The following is a 19719-nucleotide window of genomic DNA, read 5'->3' as shown; positions in this document are numbered from 1 at the left end:
GGCCAGGTAAGGGGGTGTCACTTGCAAGGTGAAGCACAGCATCCTTTGGCACACCCCTGCAATGACCTCTGTCCTCTCTCAGTTCCAGAGCAGCTTTTTGCAATTCCCCAGTCTACCTCCTCCTTTACCATCCTAAATAATTTGTCCATCCCAAAGCAATCCCTTAATTTTCAGCGAGCACATTATCCAGCCCCTGGCACATGGTGTCATCAACCTCCCTTCCTGGAGGAACATCCCCTCTGCTTCCCAGCTTTAGTCTCCAGTGGGAGGACTTTGATTTTCGTGGCAGCTTTTGTGCCTCTGTAGTGGCCAGTGACAACAGGAGACCCTTCACCCTTGCTTGTGCTTTCTGAGCCCTTCAGAGATTTGTGAGACAGAGTTTTTTTCCCCTTTGCAAAAGCCCTGTAAACACTCCCCAGACAATTAATTGCATTCTTGATATAGTTTCTGGTCATTGGCCAGCACAGAAATGAGGTACAGACACCAAGAAACCTTCTGAGAAGGCATTTTTTTAATTTTAGTGCAGCTTCCCTGGCCCAGGAGCTCTTTGCAGTGCTCTTGCTGCAAGAGGGAGGCTGCAAAACCTGGCCATGCATGAACTGCTGCACAGCCTCACAGCAGCTTCTCACCTTGCCTGGACCCCCTAATCCCCCTGCCAGTGGCTTTAATACCTCTGTATTAAAGAAGGCAGCTTAGGGAGAGGCTGCTGGGAATTTATTAGCTGGGATCTTGGGAGGCAGAGCCTATAAAATAGAAACTTAATGAACAGGGTGCTGGTCAAAGGAGTTTAAATCATACCTAGCAATCTACATCCTCCAACTCCTCACCTCCATGAGATTCCAGCAAGGGACCAGAGTCACTCTGGAACTCTGGGCATGAGTGAGGCAGGGGCCAGGACAGCTGCTTTAGATGATTTACAGAGTTAGTGGCAGAGTGTAGAATTAGCTGATTTATTTGAAAATTAAAAAAAAAAAAACAAAAAAACAAACAGACCAGAATGATGAGGGGAGATGCATTACACTGCTTTTGGTTTTTGCTAAATGTGAACAATAGCACATGTTGTTTTAGAATTTAGCTTTGTTAATAATACTGCAAGATGCACTGAAAGCACCTTCCTGGTGCCAGGACTTTCCAGACACCTGTGAGGCACCACCAGCTCTCAATTAGGCACAGGAAGGAAAGGCAGTGGTCCAAAAATTCAGTCAATCCAGTTTTAGGCTTCCTAATCCCAACTCAGAAGTGGTGAAGCCACATGAGAAGGCAGCGATCCAGGATGAACTTGCTCTACAGGTTCCATTTTTATTTATTTTTTTTTTTTAACAGGCTTCCTTTGAAGCATCAGGCTTCACCCCAGATCAGGGACCAGCTCATCTGTACATCTAACCTCCTTCCAGAGCAGCCACAAACTGCCCCAGTGAGAGACATCCAGCCAGCCCAAGCTGTGCACAGCTCAGGGAAAGGCAACACCAACAGGTTTGTGTCAGAAACCTTCAGTCCCTCCCCCTGCCCCCTTGAATACCAAACAGCAGAGCTGACACTACAAAGGCAGATGTCAAATCCTAGTATCTGCTCCTGTCATGCTGAAGAGAAGCAGGAAAAGGAGCAGTGGCTGCCTGCAGGAGATCTGCTGACATCACCAGGCGTGAGGATGCTCAGCACTGATGCCAAGGGAATGAATGACAGTTCTCCCCCCTGGAACCCCAGGGACAGTTCACTTGGGTCTGCACTTCCAAGAAAGTGGGATACCAAGGGAAAAAACAGGAACAACTGTGTGTGCAGGCCTGCTGGGTGCCTGTTGGCAGCCCTGCTTGCACTGGCAGGAGAAGAGAGCCATGGCCCAGGCATCACAAAGCTGCACAGGGCTGCTCAGGACCTTTTCCTGAACTTTTCCAGGATAAAACCAAAGGAAGTCAAGACAGGGTTGTGAGTAACTGATCTGAGAGAATGTGGGAGCAAGACACATTTGCAGACACAAGACATCTGCATTTGGAACAGAGAATAAGAGAGAAATGCAGAAGGGAGTGGATGCAGGAAGGAAGGGCCAGCACATGCCCAATTCTTTTTTCTCCTTTTCAAGTATCAGCCACCATGTGCCAGAGGTCTCAGGCCACTGTGCCTGATGGACCTCAGGGTTCTCATGCTTCCAGTGGTCTCTTCCAGTGTCTCCACATGACCAGTCCCAGCCGAACAGCAAAGATCAAGCACGTCAGTGCCAGCAGAACAACTGGGGAAAAAACACAGAGCCATGTCAGAGCATAAAAAAGACAGTTCCTCTTGTCATACTTTAACTCCCAGAACAGGGGTATTCAGGGAAAGAGAAAAAACCCACAATTGCCTGTACAGGATCCAGAGTTGTATCTCTCAGAGTTTTACTGCTACACAGTGAAATTTGCCCAATGCTTCCAGGTCAAGGAATGTCTAAAAAGGGGGAGGCTTCCTGGACACAGGGGTTAAAATACATTACATTAACAAAATACTCCAAGAATAGTAGAACTATATAAAGAAACATGTACTAGTTTGGGAAAAGCACATTCTTGTCCTACCAGCCAAACCAGCTGAACCACTACGAATGAAGTTTTGCTGGTAAGAAATGTACCTGCTGCAGGAACAGAGCTGCCTGCTAGAGACCAAGCACACCTCCACACTCCTGGTGGCCACAGCCATCAGGACACGAGCTCCCAGTGCCCCCCTGGCAGTGGCAGAGAAGCTTTGCCAAGTCCTGCTGGGTGTTTTCAGTGCCAGGCTCCAGCTGCACTCACAGCAAAGGGAGCTTGACTGGAGCAGCTCCAGTGGTGGTGCCAGTCCAGAATTTAGCTTGAGCCACTGGTTTGTGGCAGTGGGAAGGCTGAAGGGTGGGAACATGCTCCCTTCAGCTGACCCCGTGGTGGGAATGGGCATCTCAAACTGTTTCAGCAGGATTCAGAGTTCACAGAGCTCAGTGCCTTTCATGCCAGCACAAAACTGCTCATAATAGTGCAGATCCTGCCAGACTGTGATTGTACAGAATTTGGACAGCTTAAGCCCTTTTACCACGGATGACTACACTCAACTCTGCTACAGTGGCTGGCAGCAAACAGATAATCCCAGGAAAACTTGTTAAGGCTAGCCTGAGCTGTGCATAGGAGAGGAGCATCTGAAGCCCTCTGCCCTCATGCACCTCCAATGGGCAAATGGGAGCCCTCAGCCTTCATCCCAACCCTGCTCTGTGTCAGATGGAGCTGCTGGAGGAGCCAAGGGGGTGCTGGAGGATTGCAGGACAAACACATTGCTCTGGGAAGTGAACTTGAGACAACACAAGGTTTGGGTTCAGCCCCGAGGCTCGTGGGCCATGATTTCTGCTCTGCTTTTTCCTTAGCAAAACAAATACCTTCCAATACATCCCTAGTTCTGCTTTGAACAAATAGAGCTCTTCATGTGGCAAGTCAGAGGAAGGATGGGAAGTGTTTACAGGCCTTCTTTTACAGGAGCTGCAGAGATTCACCTATGAAAACGTGGTTGGTCTGTGGGGATGAAAAGGAGCCGTTCCCACAGGCGCTGCCTGTCAGAGCTGCTATGACCACGGGGTAGACTGTGAGGTTGTAGCGGACGTACTTGTCAAGCAGGTAGTTTTCTAGATAAAACCTGTGAAGAAAAAGAGTGACCAAAGTAAGGATTCTCTCTGTATGTTGTTTTCCATTCCCTAAGAAAGGAATTAGACAGGGAATGGGGTGGTTTTGTGGGCCAGCTGGGACAAGAGACCAAAATGTTTCATTTTATAATATTCAAAAAGTTCATAAATCATTTATTTAAGGTAACTTTGGGGAAGAATAAAGTCTTGTTTCATATGGTTTCGGTATCACACCTTCAGCTGTAAACCTAAGGCAGGTTGGGCTCGTGCATGTCGCTACAGGACACGAGAAAGCACAACACGAGCCACTGCGATGGCAAGGTAAAAAAGAAGAAGGTTTATTTGCTGACTCCAACTTTTATACTTTCCCAAAGGTGACAGTGGATTGGAGAGTGAATGGGCCACCTCTCCAAAGACATTGGACAAACCATCAGTACATCAACTTCCTCCACCCCCACGAAGGAATGCAAAACAATATGTTGTTTATAGAAAATGTGTGGGAAAGTTTTCTAACAGAGTGTAAACTCAGAAGGCTTTAGAAAATCTTAAGGATCAAGGCAATACATGCAAGTCACAAAAACATGTTCCTGGCCCACAATACTTATTGGCATTGCTGAGGTCAGGGCATAAAAGCTCTGCCCAGACTCGTAGTTCATCTGCCATGAATTGTACCAGAGGCCTTTGTCCTCAGTGTTGGGGGAGGGACAAGTGATGAGTGAAGTGGAGCAGCTAGTCACCACTGGTGACAGGTGGAAGGGGTTTCTGAGGCTCAGTGGGGATCCTCGGGGTCGCTTACCATATCACCAGGCTGAGAGCCAGGATGCTCAGGGAAGCAGTGGTTGCTTTCTCGTTGGGCACGTTCCACTTGTGGATGAGCACGACGGTGAAGTTGAGCAGCGTGGCGATGCTGGTCCACGTCAGGTACAGAGCCAGCCCGTTCTGCACCTGCCACGCAGCACAGCAGGGGACAGGAGTGACACACTCTGCTTGTCTTTGCTGGCCCCTAGGCCCCGCTGGAGTTAAGCCAGACTTCTGGACCCAGCTGCAGGAGAAGTCCCTCAACACAGAGAAAAGGTGAAACCTTGGAGTCCAGAGGCGCTCTGGAGATCCAGCCCAGCCATGTGCTACACTGGTGTGCCAAGAAGTGCCAAGAACAGAGCCCACCCCCAGTTTGTGCCAAGAGATGTGGATGTAGATGACATGTAGATGCCTTTCCAAAAGTTCCTGCTAGGAACTTTCCTGTGCAGGGCAGAAATTTTTCCTTACTTATGTTCTGCCACTGGATATTTCACTCCTGATGCCTCCAGCACTGCCCAGAGGTTGTTTTTATTTACCATGTACCCACAGCTTCTCAAAAGCCACCTACCAGAATGCGGATGAGCCAGAGCTCAGCCTTGTGAGCCTTCACAAACCACGAGGAATGGATGCTCAAGGCTCGGTGGGAAACAAACAAGCAGGCACATGTGGTAAGGGACAGGACTGCCAGGAACACCAGGGCTGGAAGGAGGTATCTAGGACAAAGAACATGTACACACACAGCAGACATCACATTTTTCTCAGTGGTGTCACAATGCCCTAATTTGTAGCTTTAGTGTTTGGTCTTTACTGGCTCTAAGTTGATCAGCCTTTAATAAAGGTAATCACTACATAGCCCTCATTTTGACATATTCCTGTTGCAGTTTTACTCTGTTAATCATGAAGTTGTTTTCCTGGCTGCAAATTATTTCTTCACCTCTTGACAATGGTGCTCTCCTAAGCCCTTAATGTGACCATCATTATGGAAACAATCCAAGGCAAGGAGCTTAACTGCATTAATGCAGGGAGGCATGGCTCCTGTCTTACCTATGGAGGCAAAAATGTAGAACAACAGCTTTGAGGAGACCTTAGACTTCAGGGACCAGTCTGTTTCATGGGCAAGATGACAACATAATGCAAAACCCCCAAACTTTTATGAAGGCTACATTTTGTCAAAACCTGGCATAGTTTTCCAGGTGTGATTAAGTGTTCACACACAGATAAAAAAAAAATTTAAAAACCCAAGAAAACCACAAAAAAACAAAAAAAAACCAACCCCAAAACTACTGGGGCAATCCCATGAAGAGTGTTAGAAAGTATTTGTAGCAGAAGACTTTGTAACTTACTCTCGGTCCCACAGAAAGAGCCATCCAACATTGAGGCCATTATTCAGACACCACGCCACATAAAAAGGTATTGGCAGCAAGTCTGGCTTTATGAAGACATATCCAAGTTCATTCCTGCCAGGAAAAAGGGGGTATGGAGAGAGAAAAACAATGCCTGCATTGACCAAACAAACCTTTCTGGCCTCATTTGCCTTATATTAGGAGGGACTTTACATTGAAATTAAATATTTTGGCTCTGTAATCCATTCATTTTGCCCCTGTGGATTCTCAGCCTCTAGCAGTGGGTAAGTGCAGGTACTGGGTAAATCTGTCAGATTCCCTGAATTTCTGGAAACAAGGATTCATTGAGGACTTTACACACTTTGATAGCTGCCCACACTTCAGAGGAGTTCATGTAGACCTCCAAACTGTGTCCCAGGTTTGGATGCTGGATGTAAGAGATGCTCCAGCCACAGAGCTTCAACATTTCAGGCAATGGCAATGGGTTTGCTCTTGCTAGAAACCCCTGAAAGGAAGGTAAGAGCCCAAAAGAGAAGTCTCTGTCCCTTCTCATGCATACTGCAAAGAGAAATAGGGGAAATACCTTCGGCAGATCCCTGACAAGGCGTAGAGCAGCCAGGCGAGCTGCCAGGCGTAGATGACGTTCCAGATGAGGAAAGTCCAGCCAGCTGGTGTGAAATCCGTGCTGTACTTGGCTGAGATGTTTCCAGGGGTTGTCCTGAACAGACCTGTGGAATGTTGTTGCAGGCAAAAGTGTTATTGCATCCAGAGGATGGGGAAAGATGCTGATTTTCCTCAGCCTTCAGCCTTCCTCCCTGCCTCAGTGGGTTCAGGGATGATGAGAGCACGCCCTTGGTGCAAACCAGCCACGTGCTGCAGTTGGTTTAGACACCCACGATGGGATCACTGTCCTTTATTGGGAACACTGTGCACCTTCCCTCTTCCCCAGAGCCAGAAGAAACAGCTGTCTGTGTAATGCAGAGGGTGGCGTGATGGCAGGTTCAGCCAGGAGTGTTCAAATGCAGCACTACAAACCCACAGCAGCATCCTGAACCTCTTCCAGCAGGGATACAGGGGTATGCAAAGACTGCCTTCCAACCACCACGAGCTCCAGTGGGGACATTGACTTGGATTTCCAGGGACTGGATAGGGTTCAGGCATTTGGCTGTAAACCTGGAGGATGCACCAGCTACTCCCAGCTTTCACAGAACAAGGTGAGTTTGGAGAGTTGGTGAGGCAGCAAACACATCTGTCCCATATAAGACACCTTGTATCACTGCATAATACCAAGCATGAAACCCACCTCCGAATAAAGAAAATTTGCTTGTATTACCTTTGAAAGTCCCAGTGGCATTTCCAGCATTCATTATCACCATGATCATGAAAGTAGCCAGAGACAGAAACATCACCAAGATCTTCAACTTATGTAGAGCATCCATCTTACTCTGAAACACATCAGAGATATTGTTGGCTTATCCTAAAGGAAGCCTGGATTTGTTCCACATCCCAGAGACTGTTTTGGAAATAATGTTGCAAATTCACAAATTTTAACTGCCTAGTTTCATTTGTGGAGTTTTCATTAGAACTGAAAAGGCCTTTGCATGGGCTGGGAGCATCTCTCTTTGGTAAGATCTTATGAGGTTGCAGAATAGAAATGGGAAGTTTTGATAGAGCCACCTGCTCTGCCACCCTCCATTGCAAGAGCCATAACTTAAATTTGCCTAAAGTTTTCACAAAGGCCTAAATAATTAGCCCACAAAATCAGCTTATCTGGCATCACTGTTGCAGTTTTACTGAAGCAAACAGGCTTACCGATTTTGCCCACTCTAGGAAGCAAATATGAAAATGTTGCAGCCTTCACTTTGCAGCCAAATGCCTTTTAGTTCAACAAAACTTCTCACATTTACCTCTCTAATCCTATAACTGTGACAAATTAACTTCCTTTCATGGTGGTATTACCTCCTCATCTACTAGCTGCAAATAAGCTTTAAATGCTTTAGCACGTCTCAAGAACTTTATAGACTATAAAATCCACATTCTACAATTTTTCAAAGCTAGTAAGTAGTGGATTGAGCTTTCCCAAGAGATTTCCACTAGTCCAGCATTTTTTCTATGCCAGAAAAATTCAGTGCCACCTCTAAGTGGAAGCACACACACACCCAACTATAGGCAACAGCTTTATTTCTCCTCACAGCTCAGCACTTGAGCTGCTCTCTCTCTACAGTGGCACGTCAATGCTTTCCAGGGCTGGCAGGAATAACAACTGAGTTGTTTCACGTTGCTCAGTCTTGAACAATAAATTCCAGTTCCCACTTCAGTGGATTGTTTTATAGTTCCAGCTTTTGTTCACAGAACGCGCTGCATCCAGACACGTCACAAGGAAGTGGGAAGGGAGGTCTTGTTTCCTGTGAATCTATATATGGTTTTTTTCCTTTTCAGTTCTATCTTAACAGAAAAAAGCACCATTTAAAACAATAAAAATTAAAATCCTCTGTGGAAGAATGCAAGATATGAAATGCCATTAGATTTATGTCAGTCAAATCTCAGAACAACATGTTGTCTTCAACAGATACACTGGATTAGCAAATTCTGAAAAGAAAAATCTACTAATGTACTCTTGTGTTGTACTATTGCATTGTACTATTAGGGATACCATTTCTGGCTCAGGAAATAACTGACATTCAGATTTCTGAAAGCTATGAAAATGTAGAAGAAAAATATCACTGTACACTTGCCAATGATCAAGGAAATAATATAAGAATAGGACATTTGCCTGCTCCAAACCAGCACACGGGGCTAGATGGTCCTGTGATCTCCCTGTCAGGCCAAAACTCTGACCTCCCATAGTCCTGTAGTTGACTTCAGAATCACATTTCTTTTCATTAGCATATTTGGAAGAACCTTGATTGCACAGCTTCAGAGAAATCCATGTTTGCTTTCACAAGTCCAGGAGGAAAGCCTTATTAAACAGGTCAATAGTTCCACTAGTGTCTCTCACCTCCTGCCTCCCTCTAACTTATTGCTTGCAATAAACTTCTGCAACATTTCCTGCCTGCAGTCTCCAGTCACAAACACCCATTAGAAGAATCAGAAATATTACTCACAGGAATCCACACAGGCTTTATGGCAGAGTTTTACAGCTGTGGTTCAGCTATAAGCAGCGCTGGGGAATCTCCGCCTCCTAACCTTATCTAAAGAGATTTCATACAGCTCTCAGCAGATTATTAATCACTTATTATTATTTAAAAAAACACCTCACAGAAGTCAGACATACTTTCTCTCTGCGTGCTGCTGCAGCCTCCAATTGGCTAAAGCCTCCCAAAAACAAGCACTTATGCAAGAGAAGTGTGATTACTTAACCAAAGCCTTTTATAACAGCCAGACATCTCATAGAACATTGCATGCTCCCAACTTGTTGGCAGACAGAAGCTAATGAGTGCATGCTCTGGGCTGTTGCCTGCTTTGTCCTTCCCCAGCCCTGCCAGGAGGAGGGAAACTGAGGAGTACTGCATCTCAAAATCTGAGCACTCCTGAGTGGGAAATGCTGGCAGGGGGGCTGGAGAAATGGACTGGATGTGGGGTTTTGTTGCCCTAATTCTTAAGATTTTTCTAAAGCTTTCTGAGTTTACACTCTGTTAGGAAACTTTCCCACACATTTTCTATAAACAACATATTGTTTTGCATTCCTTCATGGGGGTGGAGGAAGTTGATGTACTGATGGTTTGTCCAATGTCTTTGGAGAGGTGGCCCATTCACTCTCCAATCCACTGTCACCTTTGGAAAAGTATAAAAGTTGGAGTCAGAAAATAAACCTTCTTCTTTTTTACCTTGCCATCATGGTGGCTCGTGTTGTGCTTTCTCGTGTCCCATAGTGACAGGGTTTGGGCAGGATGGAGATAAAAATGGTTTGAACTGGAAGGGACCTGAAAGATCCTGTGGCTCCAGCAGGGACACCTCCCACTCAGCCAGGTCACTCAAAGCCCCTCCCAGCCTGGCCTTAAACATTTCCAGAGGTGAGCACAGAGAACCACGGGAAAGGTTGGGTTGGAAAAGAACTCTAAGATCCAGTCTAATCATAAACAACCTAGATCCATAGTCTGGATCCTGTGAGCATCTTCAGACCTTCCTACAGCCCCAGATGGAGATTGGGTCACAAGTAAATTTTTGTTCTTTGATATAGAAAAGGTTGCTGCCCCCCCCGTGCAAGCCCAGTCCGCAGAAGCAGTGCAAGCCATGCAAGCTGATCACCTGCACCTTCTATCTGCTGCAGAACCAGTCTCACCACATCCACTACTTTCATTTTATATTTCTGCTTGTTTCCTCTTAAATTTTAATTTTATAGCCAATTTAAAATATTCTTCAGCACCAAAATGTTGTTTACCTTGTGCATCCACAGTGCTTACCAAACAAACAGTCTGGCTGGGAACTGCCCCATGTCAAATATAAAGGCAGTGAATTAATTAGCACCTATTTTACCCATTGGAAACAACATCATGGGACTGGGAATTAACCCAGCTGGAGCTTCCTTGGCCACTGAGCTAGGGTGGAAAGCCCACATGAACAGGGATTTGCCAGCCGTGGGAAGTGCAGGGCATCCAGCCAGCACTGTTGCTGTCTATTTATCAGTGTAGATGTGAGGTCCACCCTTTGGAGGCATTCTGAGGTCCACCCTTTGGAGGTATTCTGATGTGGAAACCAGTGGTTTACATATGATTATTTCTTATTAATTAAGAAATAATTGTGCTCTACACATGGATCAGAAACAAGAGCTGCTTGTGCATAGTGTGCTCCTTGAAGAAGGCAGAGGCCTGAGCTCACAGCATGGTGGCATTGGCATTTTTCTCTCCCTTTTTCACTTTGTGAACTCCCCCCAGATATGTGCACAGTGACTCTGCCCATGTCCTAGAAACTGCCTTCAAATCACAGGTTTACCAGCCCTTGTTGCAGCAAGCATGGGCTGAAGTACAAGCAGAACCATTACAAACACTGGATGGCCTCTCCTCCTAATAGATTAAAATCTACAATGCACCTTTTCCCACACTGGAGCATGTCTTATTTATGGCCCTCTCATACATATCTAGTGTCTATAGGCATATATATGTCTCTACTTATCAGACAGTCCAAATGACCTCAGCATGATGTCAGACATGACATTTTCTTAAACCCAAATTCTTCAATGAATACAGGCCACTTTATCAAGCCTTTGCCTGTTAGGCACAGCTGGTCAGCCAGGTCCATGCTGAGCTAAATCTACAGAAAGTTCTGCATGCAGAAAACACTAGACACAGCTTGCTGTTCCATGTTCTTGCTGGTTGTTCCAGAATGCATCTTTTGTTGCAGTGAGACAAGTGGAAGCAATGCCACCACAGTGGTGGCCTTGTCCTTGGCCACACCCTGTAATCCAGACAGAAATTTAAAGCCCACATTCTGGGTTTCAGAAGGTTTTGGTTTTTTTCAGAATAAATCACAACACAGGCCTTGGATAAAATATTCAGAATTATTTTATCATGCAGCTCTACAAAAATCCCCTCAGGTACGTTCATAAAATACAGAGCAATGTACTTAGTGCTTATAAAGTTATTAAAATTGAACATCTCTTGCTTCACTAGGCTGCACAGATTCCCACTTTTGGGAATGCTGAGGACAGCTATAGCCTTAAGGTACCAGAGTTAAACTCAAAGGAATCCTTTATGGAAAGGCCCTACCTTTCTATAGTGTATCTTCTCTGAGAGAGCTTTTAGGCTTATTTCTTTGACGTGGGTTTGAATATCTTTGCTGTGGAAGAAATAAAATTATATTGTCACAGGAGTGGCAAATGCAGTTATATGAATTTCAGACATGAAATGGATGCTAATGTTTGGATGCACAAAGAGAAGCATGATAAAATCCATATTTACAAGAGGATGTGTCTTGAAATCCAGATAATGCCACTGAAGGAAATCACTGGGACCAATTCCATGACACAGACAGTGGTTGGTGTTTTTCAAGACAAGTTGCTTTGAATCAAATATAAGTTTGTATTCATCTGGCTCATGATAGAAAAAACAGTTTCCAGCTAACAGTTATTTTACCATCAAGGCAGTTTTCCACTGATAAGCAGAGGAAAATACACAAAGACGAAGATCCTATATTTAAAAAAAAAAACCCTCGACATGAATCCTCCTGCTAGTAGCTGAAATAAAACATGATGAGCACAGACAGTTTGAGTCCCAGAAGAGAAAGTGGAAGCCAATTGCTTTCTACCTAGAGATGTGCCTGTGGAGGCTCTGTCCTCAAAATAAACTCATTTTGCACTGTGCAGGAGCTGAGAAAAGTTCATCTGTGGGCAGCTCACCCACCTAATGGCACACACTGCCATCAGCAGGAAACTCCAGAAAGCCAAGCTCCAGAAACACCTCCCCAGCAGGGCAGGAGCTCAGATATTATGATCAGCCTGCCAGAGCCTTCTGTCCCCACCAGCAGCAATGATGGGTTTAAGTCCTAAAGACATTCTGCACACTCAGTGCTCCAGTTTCATCCTTGCAGCCACTTTAACTCCAGGGCTTTCCCAGTGTGCTGGGCAAACTGGCACCCACGAGTATGTGGCCTCTTGGGAAATCATTTTCAGGCAAAGTTCAGCAAGTGTTGACAACCAAATATACTAATCTTCTAACAACAGCTCAAGCATCCTAATCCTGCAGTGGGTTAATCTGGGTGCCCTCAATGGCAGGGATTTGCTTTTCCTTGCTGCTAGAAGGGATGGGATTTGGCTCTGCACTTGAGGATGGGCACACAGAGAAGAGGATCTGTGTTAGCCATTCCCTTTGGGTATTTTAAGAAGGAAAATCATCTGCTTTTTATTGAGAACAGAACAGATCCACCCTTTGGCAGCAGGGAAATATCCCCATGTTTGAGAGAGCAAGAAGAGTAAGGAACTCACTACCCTCATATTCTCAACTTGACTTTAAGATGCCATGCTAAAAATCATTGATCTCCAAATCTTTTCATTGAACTCTAGATTAAGGACATTATTACAAACATTTAAGTAACTCAAACTAAATCCTGCCAACTCTTGTGAGAGAAAGAGGGTAAAAGACAATGTTTTTTCTCTAAACTGAACATCTAAGAAGTAATAAAACAAATTATCCCCAGATGTTCTCACTTACTGGTTAAGGACTGGTGAGTTTGCCTTCTTCAAAGGCAGCCCAAGAGTCTGCCTGCAGCAGTGTCCAGTGTCTGGCAGACAGCATCCACAGCATCAGATCAGGAGCACGGCAGCAGGAAGGCCCAGGGAACCAGAAACTCACCTGCACAGCCACCCCTTCAGAGAGGATGGCTCTGAAAAGGTGAGGAAAACAGCAGAGCTGAGCAGCAATGAACAGAGGCACACTTACATGGCTGGATATCTTCCATTTACAGACTTCTTAATTGCATAAAGGTTATTTTATTCAATCCCATGGCACTACTGTTGCTCACAGGACTCTCCCAGGTTCTCCTCCACCGCTGAAGGAATGAAAAAACCAAGAGCACTCATTCAGCACCCTGTTTGCTCAGTGTCACTTCTCTGCCCTTACTGATGCTAAGAACACAGACATATTATTCTCCTGGATACCTCATCACTATCACCCAGGAATGCTTCACAAGCATTTCATTGTTTCTCTCCCCACAGTTCCACGAGAAAAGCAGAAGCCAGCCCCTTGCAGTGACAGCAGTGGAGCTCTAAGCCCTCACTGGGTACAGTGGCTGCTTTGCAGAGCTCACACCAGCATGGTCAGGAACAGAGACAGGAAGGAAAGGGAGGAAAAGCACCTGGACCGTGCTCAGAGCACCAGTTTTTCTTACTTCTGTGGGAGCAGAAAGCTGCCTCCATTTATAGCTGCAGCATCCAGGTCAGCCAGAACCTCTCATGCAGAAAGCCTGCTTGAGAGGGAACTGTGGTGGCCTGATTTTCTTAATGGTGCCTTTTTTTGTGGCACTTTATATGCTTCAATGCAGTAGTGTCACCTATAATTGGCAGCATTCAATGCACTTCTCAAGCTGAGCATTTAGAAAATGAGAAATATTTGGATGGCAGCAGCTTTCCTACAAGAGGGCAATTAAACAGACAACTTCCATTCACAGCAGCTGAGTGCCACTCTTAGGTAGGAATACTCCTTTAACACAGCAACTTTGCAATCTAATTATCTAGGTGTTTTTTAAGGCAACTGGGGTTTATATAAAATGTATATGGGTATATGTCACCTCCTACATGCACTATTAGCAGAACTAGAACATTTAATCTCATTACTGTGGGAAATTTGTAGAACAAAACTCTTTGCAAGACCTTAGAGGTAGGGAAGGTGATTTTTTGTTAAAAAGATTCCAGTAAGCTGGTCCTACCCAGTCCCACTCTCCCACATGCACAGGACTGTATGGATCAACCTGCTCAGGATCAGGATCAGCCAAGCACTTAGGATAACACCACCACTTCCCTGCATCTCTGGGATGGGCTCTTCTTCATTTTTGTATGCTCCTTCCATACCCTTCAGCAGTGGATATGATGATCCTGTGTCTATCCCTTCAAGAGTTTCAGGCAAAACGGAGTCTTTTTTTACCCTTATCTGGGCATTTCACAGTTTCTCCACTGTGGGTCATCATCTTGTCACCTTATCTCTAAGGCTCCAGTTTGGGTTTTGTCCTCTGGTTATTTATTTGCATGAAACACATGGTGTGGTTCTGCAGCAATTAATACACGCCACTCCTTTAACCCTTCACCTGCTGCTTTTCTGGTGCCTTCAGGCAGCTGTTTCCTTTCACATCTGTATTGGTATTTCTGCTACAAAACCTCCACATCAAGCATGCCTTAACCACGTGAGACCCAGGCACAATTTTGAAGCTGTTAACTTCCTGTGAACCAGGGCAGGGAACAATTTTGGCAACAAATTACATGGTTTCTGTCTGGCCATACAGAAACACAGAGGTTGAAAATGTCTGTGTGTTGTGGCAAATTTTAGGCAGCAGCCCCTTTAAGTGATTCTTCTGTTTCTATGTTACCACACAAGCTTCATTCACCCTCCTGCCCACATCCCTTATCCTTGGTTTTCCATCTGCTCACCTGTCTCATTCTCAGTATTCCATACAATTGCTCCCATCCCCTTTCCCTTAGAAGAAATGCCACTTCCAAAGGCTGGTTTCTGCCAGTGCCTACCCTTTCCTCTCCCACAAGGATCTGCAAAAGTATTTTCAGACCTACAACTCAACAGAATCATTTGGCTACTTCCTGAAGGCAAAAAAAGCACACCCTTTACTCCATGTTCATCTTCCAGTCAAATTTCCAGGCTGCCTTTCAGAACATGGAAGTGTTCAAATAATGAAAAAAAAAAAAATTTCAGACAGAAAGTTAAGACAAAACATCAGTTCCCTTCTAAACTTAGTCAAAACCATTGAGACCTCTTGTACTGTAACTTTGCAAAAACAAGCCAAGCCTGAGGCAAGAAAGAAACAATGGAAAATTGCAGCAACAAGGGAAAACTGCAGCCAAAGTGGGAATTTTGGTGAAGTCAGAAGAGAAAAAAGGGAGCTCTAGCAGCAAGAATAAGGAGGCCATAACTGCAAACAATGGTGTGGTTTTTGTCTACAATAAATGCACATTTTACTGAAGGCTGCATGCACACCCATCCATGCAGATCCTCACTTTGCAGCCTCCCCAGAGTCATGCAGTGGGTGCTTTTATTCCTTCAAGCAGGAGACCAGGCATTTCCATGGAAAGCCAGCTGAACACAAAGGCTTTGCACCTCAACAAGGTGAAATGCAGGCTCTCACAGAAGCCTTTTTCAACACACAAAAGCTCCCAGGCCCTGCCACCCACCCCTGGAAGCCTGCCTGCTCCTGCAGATGCACAGGAGGACCTGCCCCCTGTGCACCCCAGTGCAGCTGGAGATTTGGGCTACCTGTGCTTTGCACCTGAGATGCCCTATCTTGTCCTTTGGCTTATTCTTTGGAGGGACTAGAATCCTTTCCTTGGGCAATGTGGAATATTAGAATTGTTTAGGCTTAAAAAGGTTTCTAAGACCATTGAGTCCACAAGTTAAGCCAGCACTGAATGTGTTTCCAAGTGCCACATCCTACACATCTTTTAAGTACATCCAGGCATGGTGACTCCACCACTTCTCTGGGTAGGCTATGCCAGGGCTGGGCAATGCTTTCAGTGAAGAAATGTTTCCTAATATCCAGTCTAAACCTCAGAACATCAGAAGCATCCAGAAGCATCCAGAAAGGTCAGAAGTGATCAGCTACCTCTTTCAAACACAATTAGCAACAGATTGATGAGGACTGAGCTCCCACAAGTGTCAGAAAAAGCCAATAAGAGTCCAAATCCTGTGCACATTGGAGAGGTGCCTCTTAACATATTTTCCACATATCTCCAAGCCTTATGTTGTCCTAGCTCAAACACCCTTCAGCATTATCGTGGTGCAACTTTTTGCAATTCAATCATCAAAGCAGTGTCTGCCCTTCCTCCTTTTCCTCCTTCCTACTAATTAATTTTTAAGCAAAACTTATGGTGTTAGCAGTTTTGATCTGGTTGTTCTGTTGAGGATTGCCTACAGTCAGAATCCACAAAGCCTCAGCAGTGCCATCACTGTGAGCTTGCTGTCATGCCTGGGAAGCCAGCTGAGCTATCAGCTCTCTGGAAAATAGCACAACAGCCTTTTCTCCTGCATTACACCTTCCAAATCTTTGGCAGACTCACAGACTAAGGCACCTCACTGGCACGTAGTAAAGTGGGCCATGCAAGACACAGAACACTGGCCAGTCAGTCCCCACCCCTCTCTCATCAGCTTTAGAAGCTCAGACACAAGTTGAGGCATATCGTGACTCAATTTTGTTTGAAAGTTTGCAGAAGTGACGGAGTCCAGTCCTACAGATAAACACAGGATCATTCTCACCAAGTGTATTTTTTTTTAAAGACACTGGTTATTACTGCAAAAGAGGTTATGTATATCTGCTACGTGGCCCTGCAAAACTCCTGTGCTAAAACACCAGCAGACCTAAGACCCACTTAGAAAAACTCATCTGCTGCAAATCAAGGAGACTCATGGCTGGTGCCAATTGCTTAAAGACTTGTTCTGACCACTGATGCTTCCAGACAGAACTCACCAACAATGTGAGAAGCAGAACACAGGAATTTTGCTTTCAAAAATTAGGAGATACACACTGAAAAGAGCAAACAAAAAGAGAAAAGGTTTGGGGTTTTTCTTTTGGCTTCTTTCCACCAACATAAAACCCTCCACACCTTCCATGCAGAGTGGTTTTTCTTGAGTGGGTTTGAACCACAACAACTCCAGTGTTATCCTTCCTAAGACGTTCATTCTTTGTGGCAAGTGTAGATCAAACCTACCTGTTACAGCAGTAAATCAGAGTAATAACATCACAATCCATGATTCATTGTGATGAAAGGACTGTCATGGCTGGATCACATTTTATCTGTGGAGGCCATAAATCTCCTTGTATTTTACTCCCCACGAAAAGAGCACTTTCCCAGTCAGAGAAAGCTGCTGAGCCAGAGCTGTGCTCTCAAGGCATGTGAGTGTTCTGCAGGAACACATCCATCACTTGGCAGTGCTCACCCAAAAGGAGAGCCCTGGGTGATTCAGCACAGAAGTGGAAGCTGTTTTCTGCAATGTGCCATACAACAGAAAGTGAAAGTGTCTGGAAGAAGAGAATTTCAGCTTTACTGGGGGAAGAGGCATCATGATCACTTGATAGAGCTCCAAATGTTAACAGCCATTATGCTGTACTCACACCCTAAGTATACCACACTGAAGAAGCTCCACTTCCAAAGGCTGCTCCACATGCCAGATAAATCTTTAATACATCAACTTCTACATCCAACATATAGGGAAATAAGTATGTAAAACCCAACAAAACCCCTCGAAGTCCCAGCTCCCCTACCTGACCATGAGCAGGAGGCTTTTCAGAGATGCCAACAGGATCTCTGCAGGTATAGATGGTTTACTCAGACCATTGGATGCACAGCAGCAGAACAATCCTGTTCAGTTCTGCCCTCCCAGCTATCAGTGAGAATCAGATTTATGCCCAGAAGTTCACTGTCTCTTAAAATAAAAGCTTGGAAAAGAGCTCAGACCATTCCAGAAGGATGAGTGCGAAGCCAAGGCCTCCCAACTAGACTATCTAGGGATCTTTGTGTCTTGGATAAGGCTAGAGGTCGAGTGCTCAAAGCTACTCATTCATGGCAGCCACAGACAGCAGGATTTCACCATCATCCAACACAGGGATTTCCAGATAAACAATTTCGTTCACAGCACTTACTAAAAGAAAACTTGTGAAAACTCTCTGAGAACAGGAGAGGACTATACAAATATATATATATATATATTTGTATATATATTTGTATATGTATATCAGGGACCAGCATTGTCCCACAAAGCGGGACAAGGAGACCCACAGCACAGTCTCTGAGCAGAGCTGGGTGCTGGCAGGAGCTTTCCTCAACAACCCCAGACACAGCAAAGGGGTGGCCCAAGCCCAGGTGTCACCTGGGGGTGAAAAAGGCTGGAGAGAAGCTACAAAACATCCCCTCAAGGGCCCATCCTGACAGCAAAAGCAGAGACCAGCCCACCTAGGAGGCAGCCCAGGGCTGGCCTTAAATAAAGCTGCTGGGCAGAGAGTTGGGTGGAGGTTCCCAGTGAGGCTGCCCAGAGCACTTGGGATGCTCTGGGTGCTTTGGGAGTGTGTTAGGGGTTTTTCACTGGAAAAGCTGCAGCAGGTCAGAGGTAGGCAGCTGGAGGAGCAGCAGGATGGAGTCTCCATCAGCAGAATGGCAGCTGGGAGGTTTATGCCCACTGCATGCAGCAGCAGCATGCAGAACTCTGCCTGTTGTGTGAATGAGGGCGACTGACCACCACGGGCCTTTGTTCTTTGCTTTGGTCTGGCTGTCAGGACTGTCAGGGATTATAAACATCAGCACTGCAGATTTTGGTGTTGGTGCCAAAGAGCAGAGCAGCCAGAAGCTGTGCCTCCTCCTCCTTTCCAATTTAAAGTGTTTCAGCTAAAAACTAAAAAGATGTTGGTTTGGGTTTTTTTAATCGCTTCCATATAAACTTCAATGGAAAAAGCAAAATCATGGACTTAAATGCTCCTTTTTAAGGGCCATTTAAACTGGTGCTTGACAGAAGACCTCATTTATCCCTCACTAGTCCTGAAGACTTTTTTTCTCTTGTTTTACTTTTTTCCTTGTTTCTTTCACCCAAATCCATTCTCATCACTTCTTCTGGCATCGGCATCCGCTTTCCTGATCCCACATAACAAGTCCCCCCCCCTTACATAATTGGACTTTTTACAGGGCCTCAGGGCAACCTCTCTCCAAGAAAACAAGAAGGACATTCACTGAAAAGGACTGAAAAGGTCAGCCATGTCTCTTTGCTTCCAGGCTTGGGATGTGACCACACAACAGTTCATCTCCAGGGTAGTTAACAGGAAAAATGCCAGCAGGTGGCATTCCAGAATAGCTTCTGGAATTAGTGATGTCAACAAAACCTGAGCTGCATCCAGGGCTCCTCTTACAGCTGTTGACATCTGCACAGTGGAAGGGGATGCAGGAGAGCTGCAGCAGCATCTCCACCCACAGCACCTTCAGATAATGGCTGCTGCTGCTGCTGCTCCTCTCTCCCTCTCTCCCTCCCTCCTCCTTGCCTTCAGTCTTTAGGTTGTTTATCATAAATAAGCACTTTAATGACATCTGTTTTGACATTTTCCCTTGGAAGAGAGAATCCGGGTGATGGATCAGGCTGCCACCTGAACACTGAGTCAGTCTCCACTTCTCTCTACAAGCACTTGAGTATCTTTGAGTGCCACCTGAAAGCCCTGAATACAAAGTCACACTGGAGAACCTTCAATAGAAGATACGTACATGTACATGCATGCATTTGCATGTAGCATCCAGTGGTCACTTTGACTCAGCCTAGTTAAGACAGCAAGTTTTCAAAGATTTCT

The 19719-nt window shown here is 45.4% G+C and overlaps 1 protein-coding gene across 11 annotated transcripts in view; it reads right to left on the bottom strand.

The window, feature by feature from the left end:
• Positions 1-493: 493 nt before the first annotated feature.
• LOC110484903 (uncharacterized) overlaps positions 494-19719 on the bottom strand; it is a 34270-nt gene continuing 15044 nt past the window's right edge. For 3 of the 11 annotated variants that reach the window (XM_085576128.1, XM_085576129.1, XM_085576130.1), the window contains 11 exons: positions 12894-13065; positions 11454-11523; positions 11035-11142; positions 8853-8939; positions 7082-7193; positions 6332-6476; positions 5749-5862; positions 4974-5118; positions 4404-4552; positions 3482-3621; positions 494-2224 (listed from right to left, as the gene is read on the bottom strand). In XM_085576128.1, coding sequence (XP_085432254.1) covers positions 2136-2224; positions 3482-3621; positions 4404-4552; positions 4974-5118; positions 5749-5862; positions 6332-6476; positions 7082-7187 — 888 coding nt within the window. In that variant the 5' untranslated portion in view covers positions 7188-7193; positions 8853-8939; positions 11035-11142; positions 11454-11523; positions 12894-13065 and the 3' untranslated portion in view covers positions 494-2135. Of the gene's footprint in view, positions 2225-3481; positions 3622-4403; positions 4553-4973; positions 5119-5748; positions 5863-6331; positions 6477-7081; positions 7194-8852; positions 8940-9022; positions 11012-11034; positions 11143-11453; positions 11524-12893; positions 13066-13121; positions 13231-19719 lie in introns of those variants that run through there. The other 8 variants (XM_085576131.1, XM_085576132.1, XM_085576137.1 and 5 more) reach the window with 6 other exon arrangements.

This window comes from Lonchura striata, chromosome 3 (genome assembly GCF_050655825.1).
Source record: "Lonchura striata isolate lonStrDom1 chromosome 3, ASM5065582v1, whole genome shotgun sequence".
In the NCBI taxonomy this organism is placed as follows: domain Eukaryota; kingdom Metazoa; phylum Chordata; class Aves; order Passeriformes; family Estrildidae; genus Lonchura; species Lonchura striata.
The sequence above is the reverse complement of the archived record's forward strand: the minus strand, read 5'-3'. Positions and strand labels throughout refer to the sequence as shown.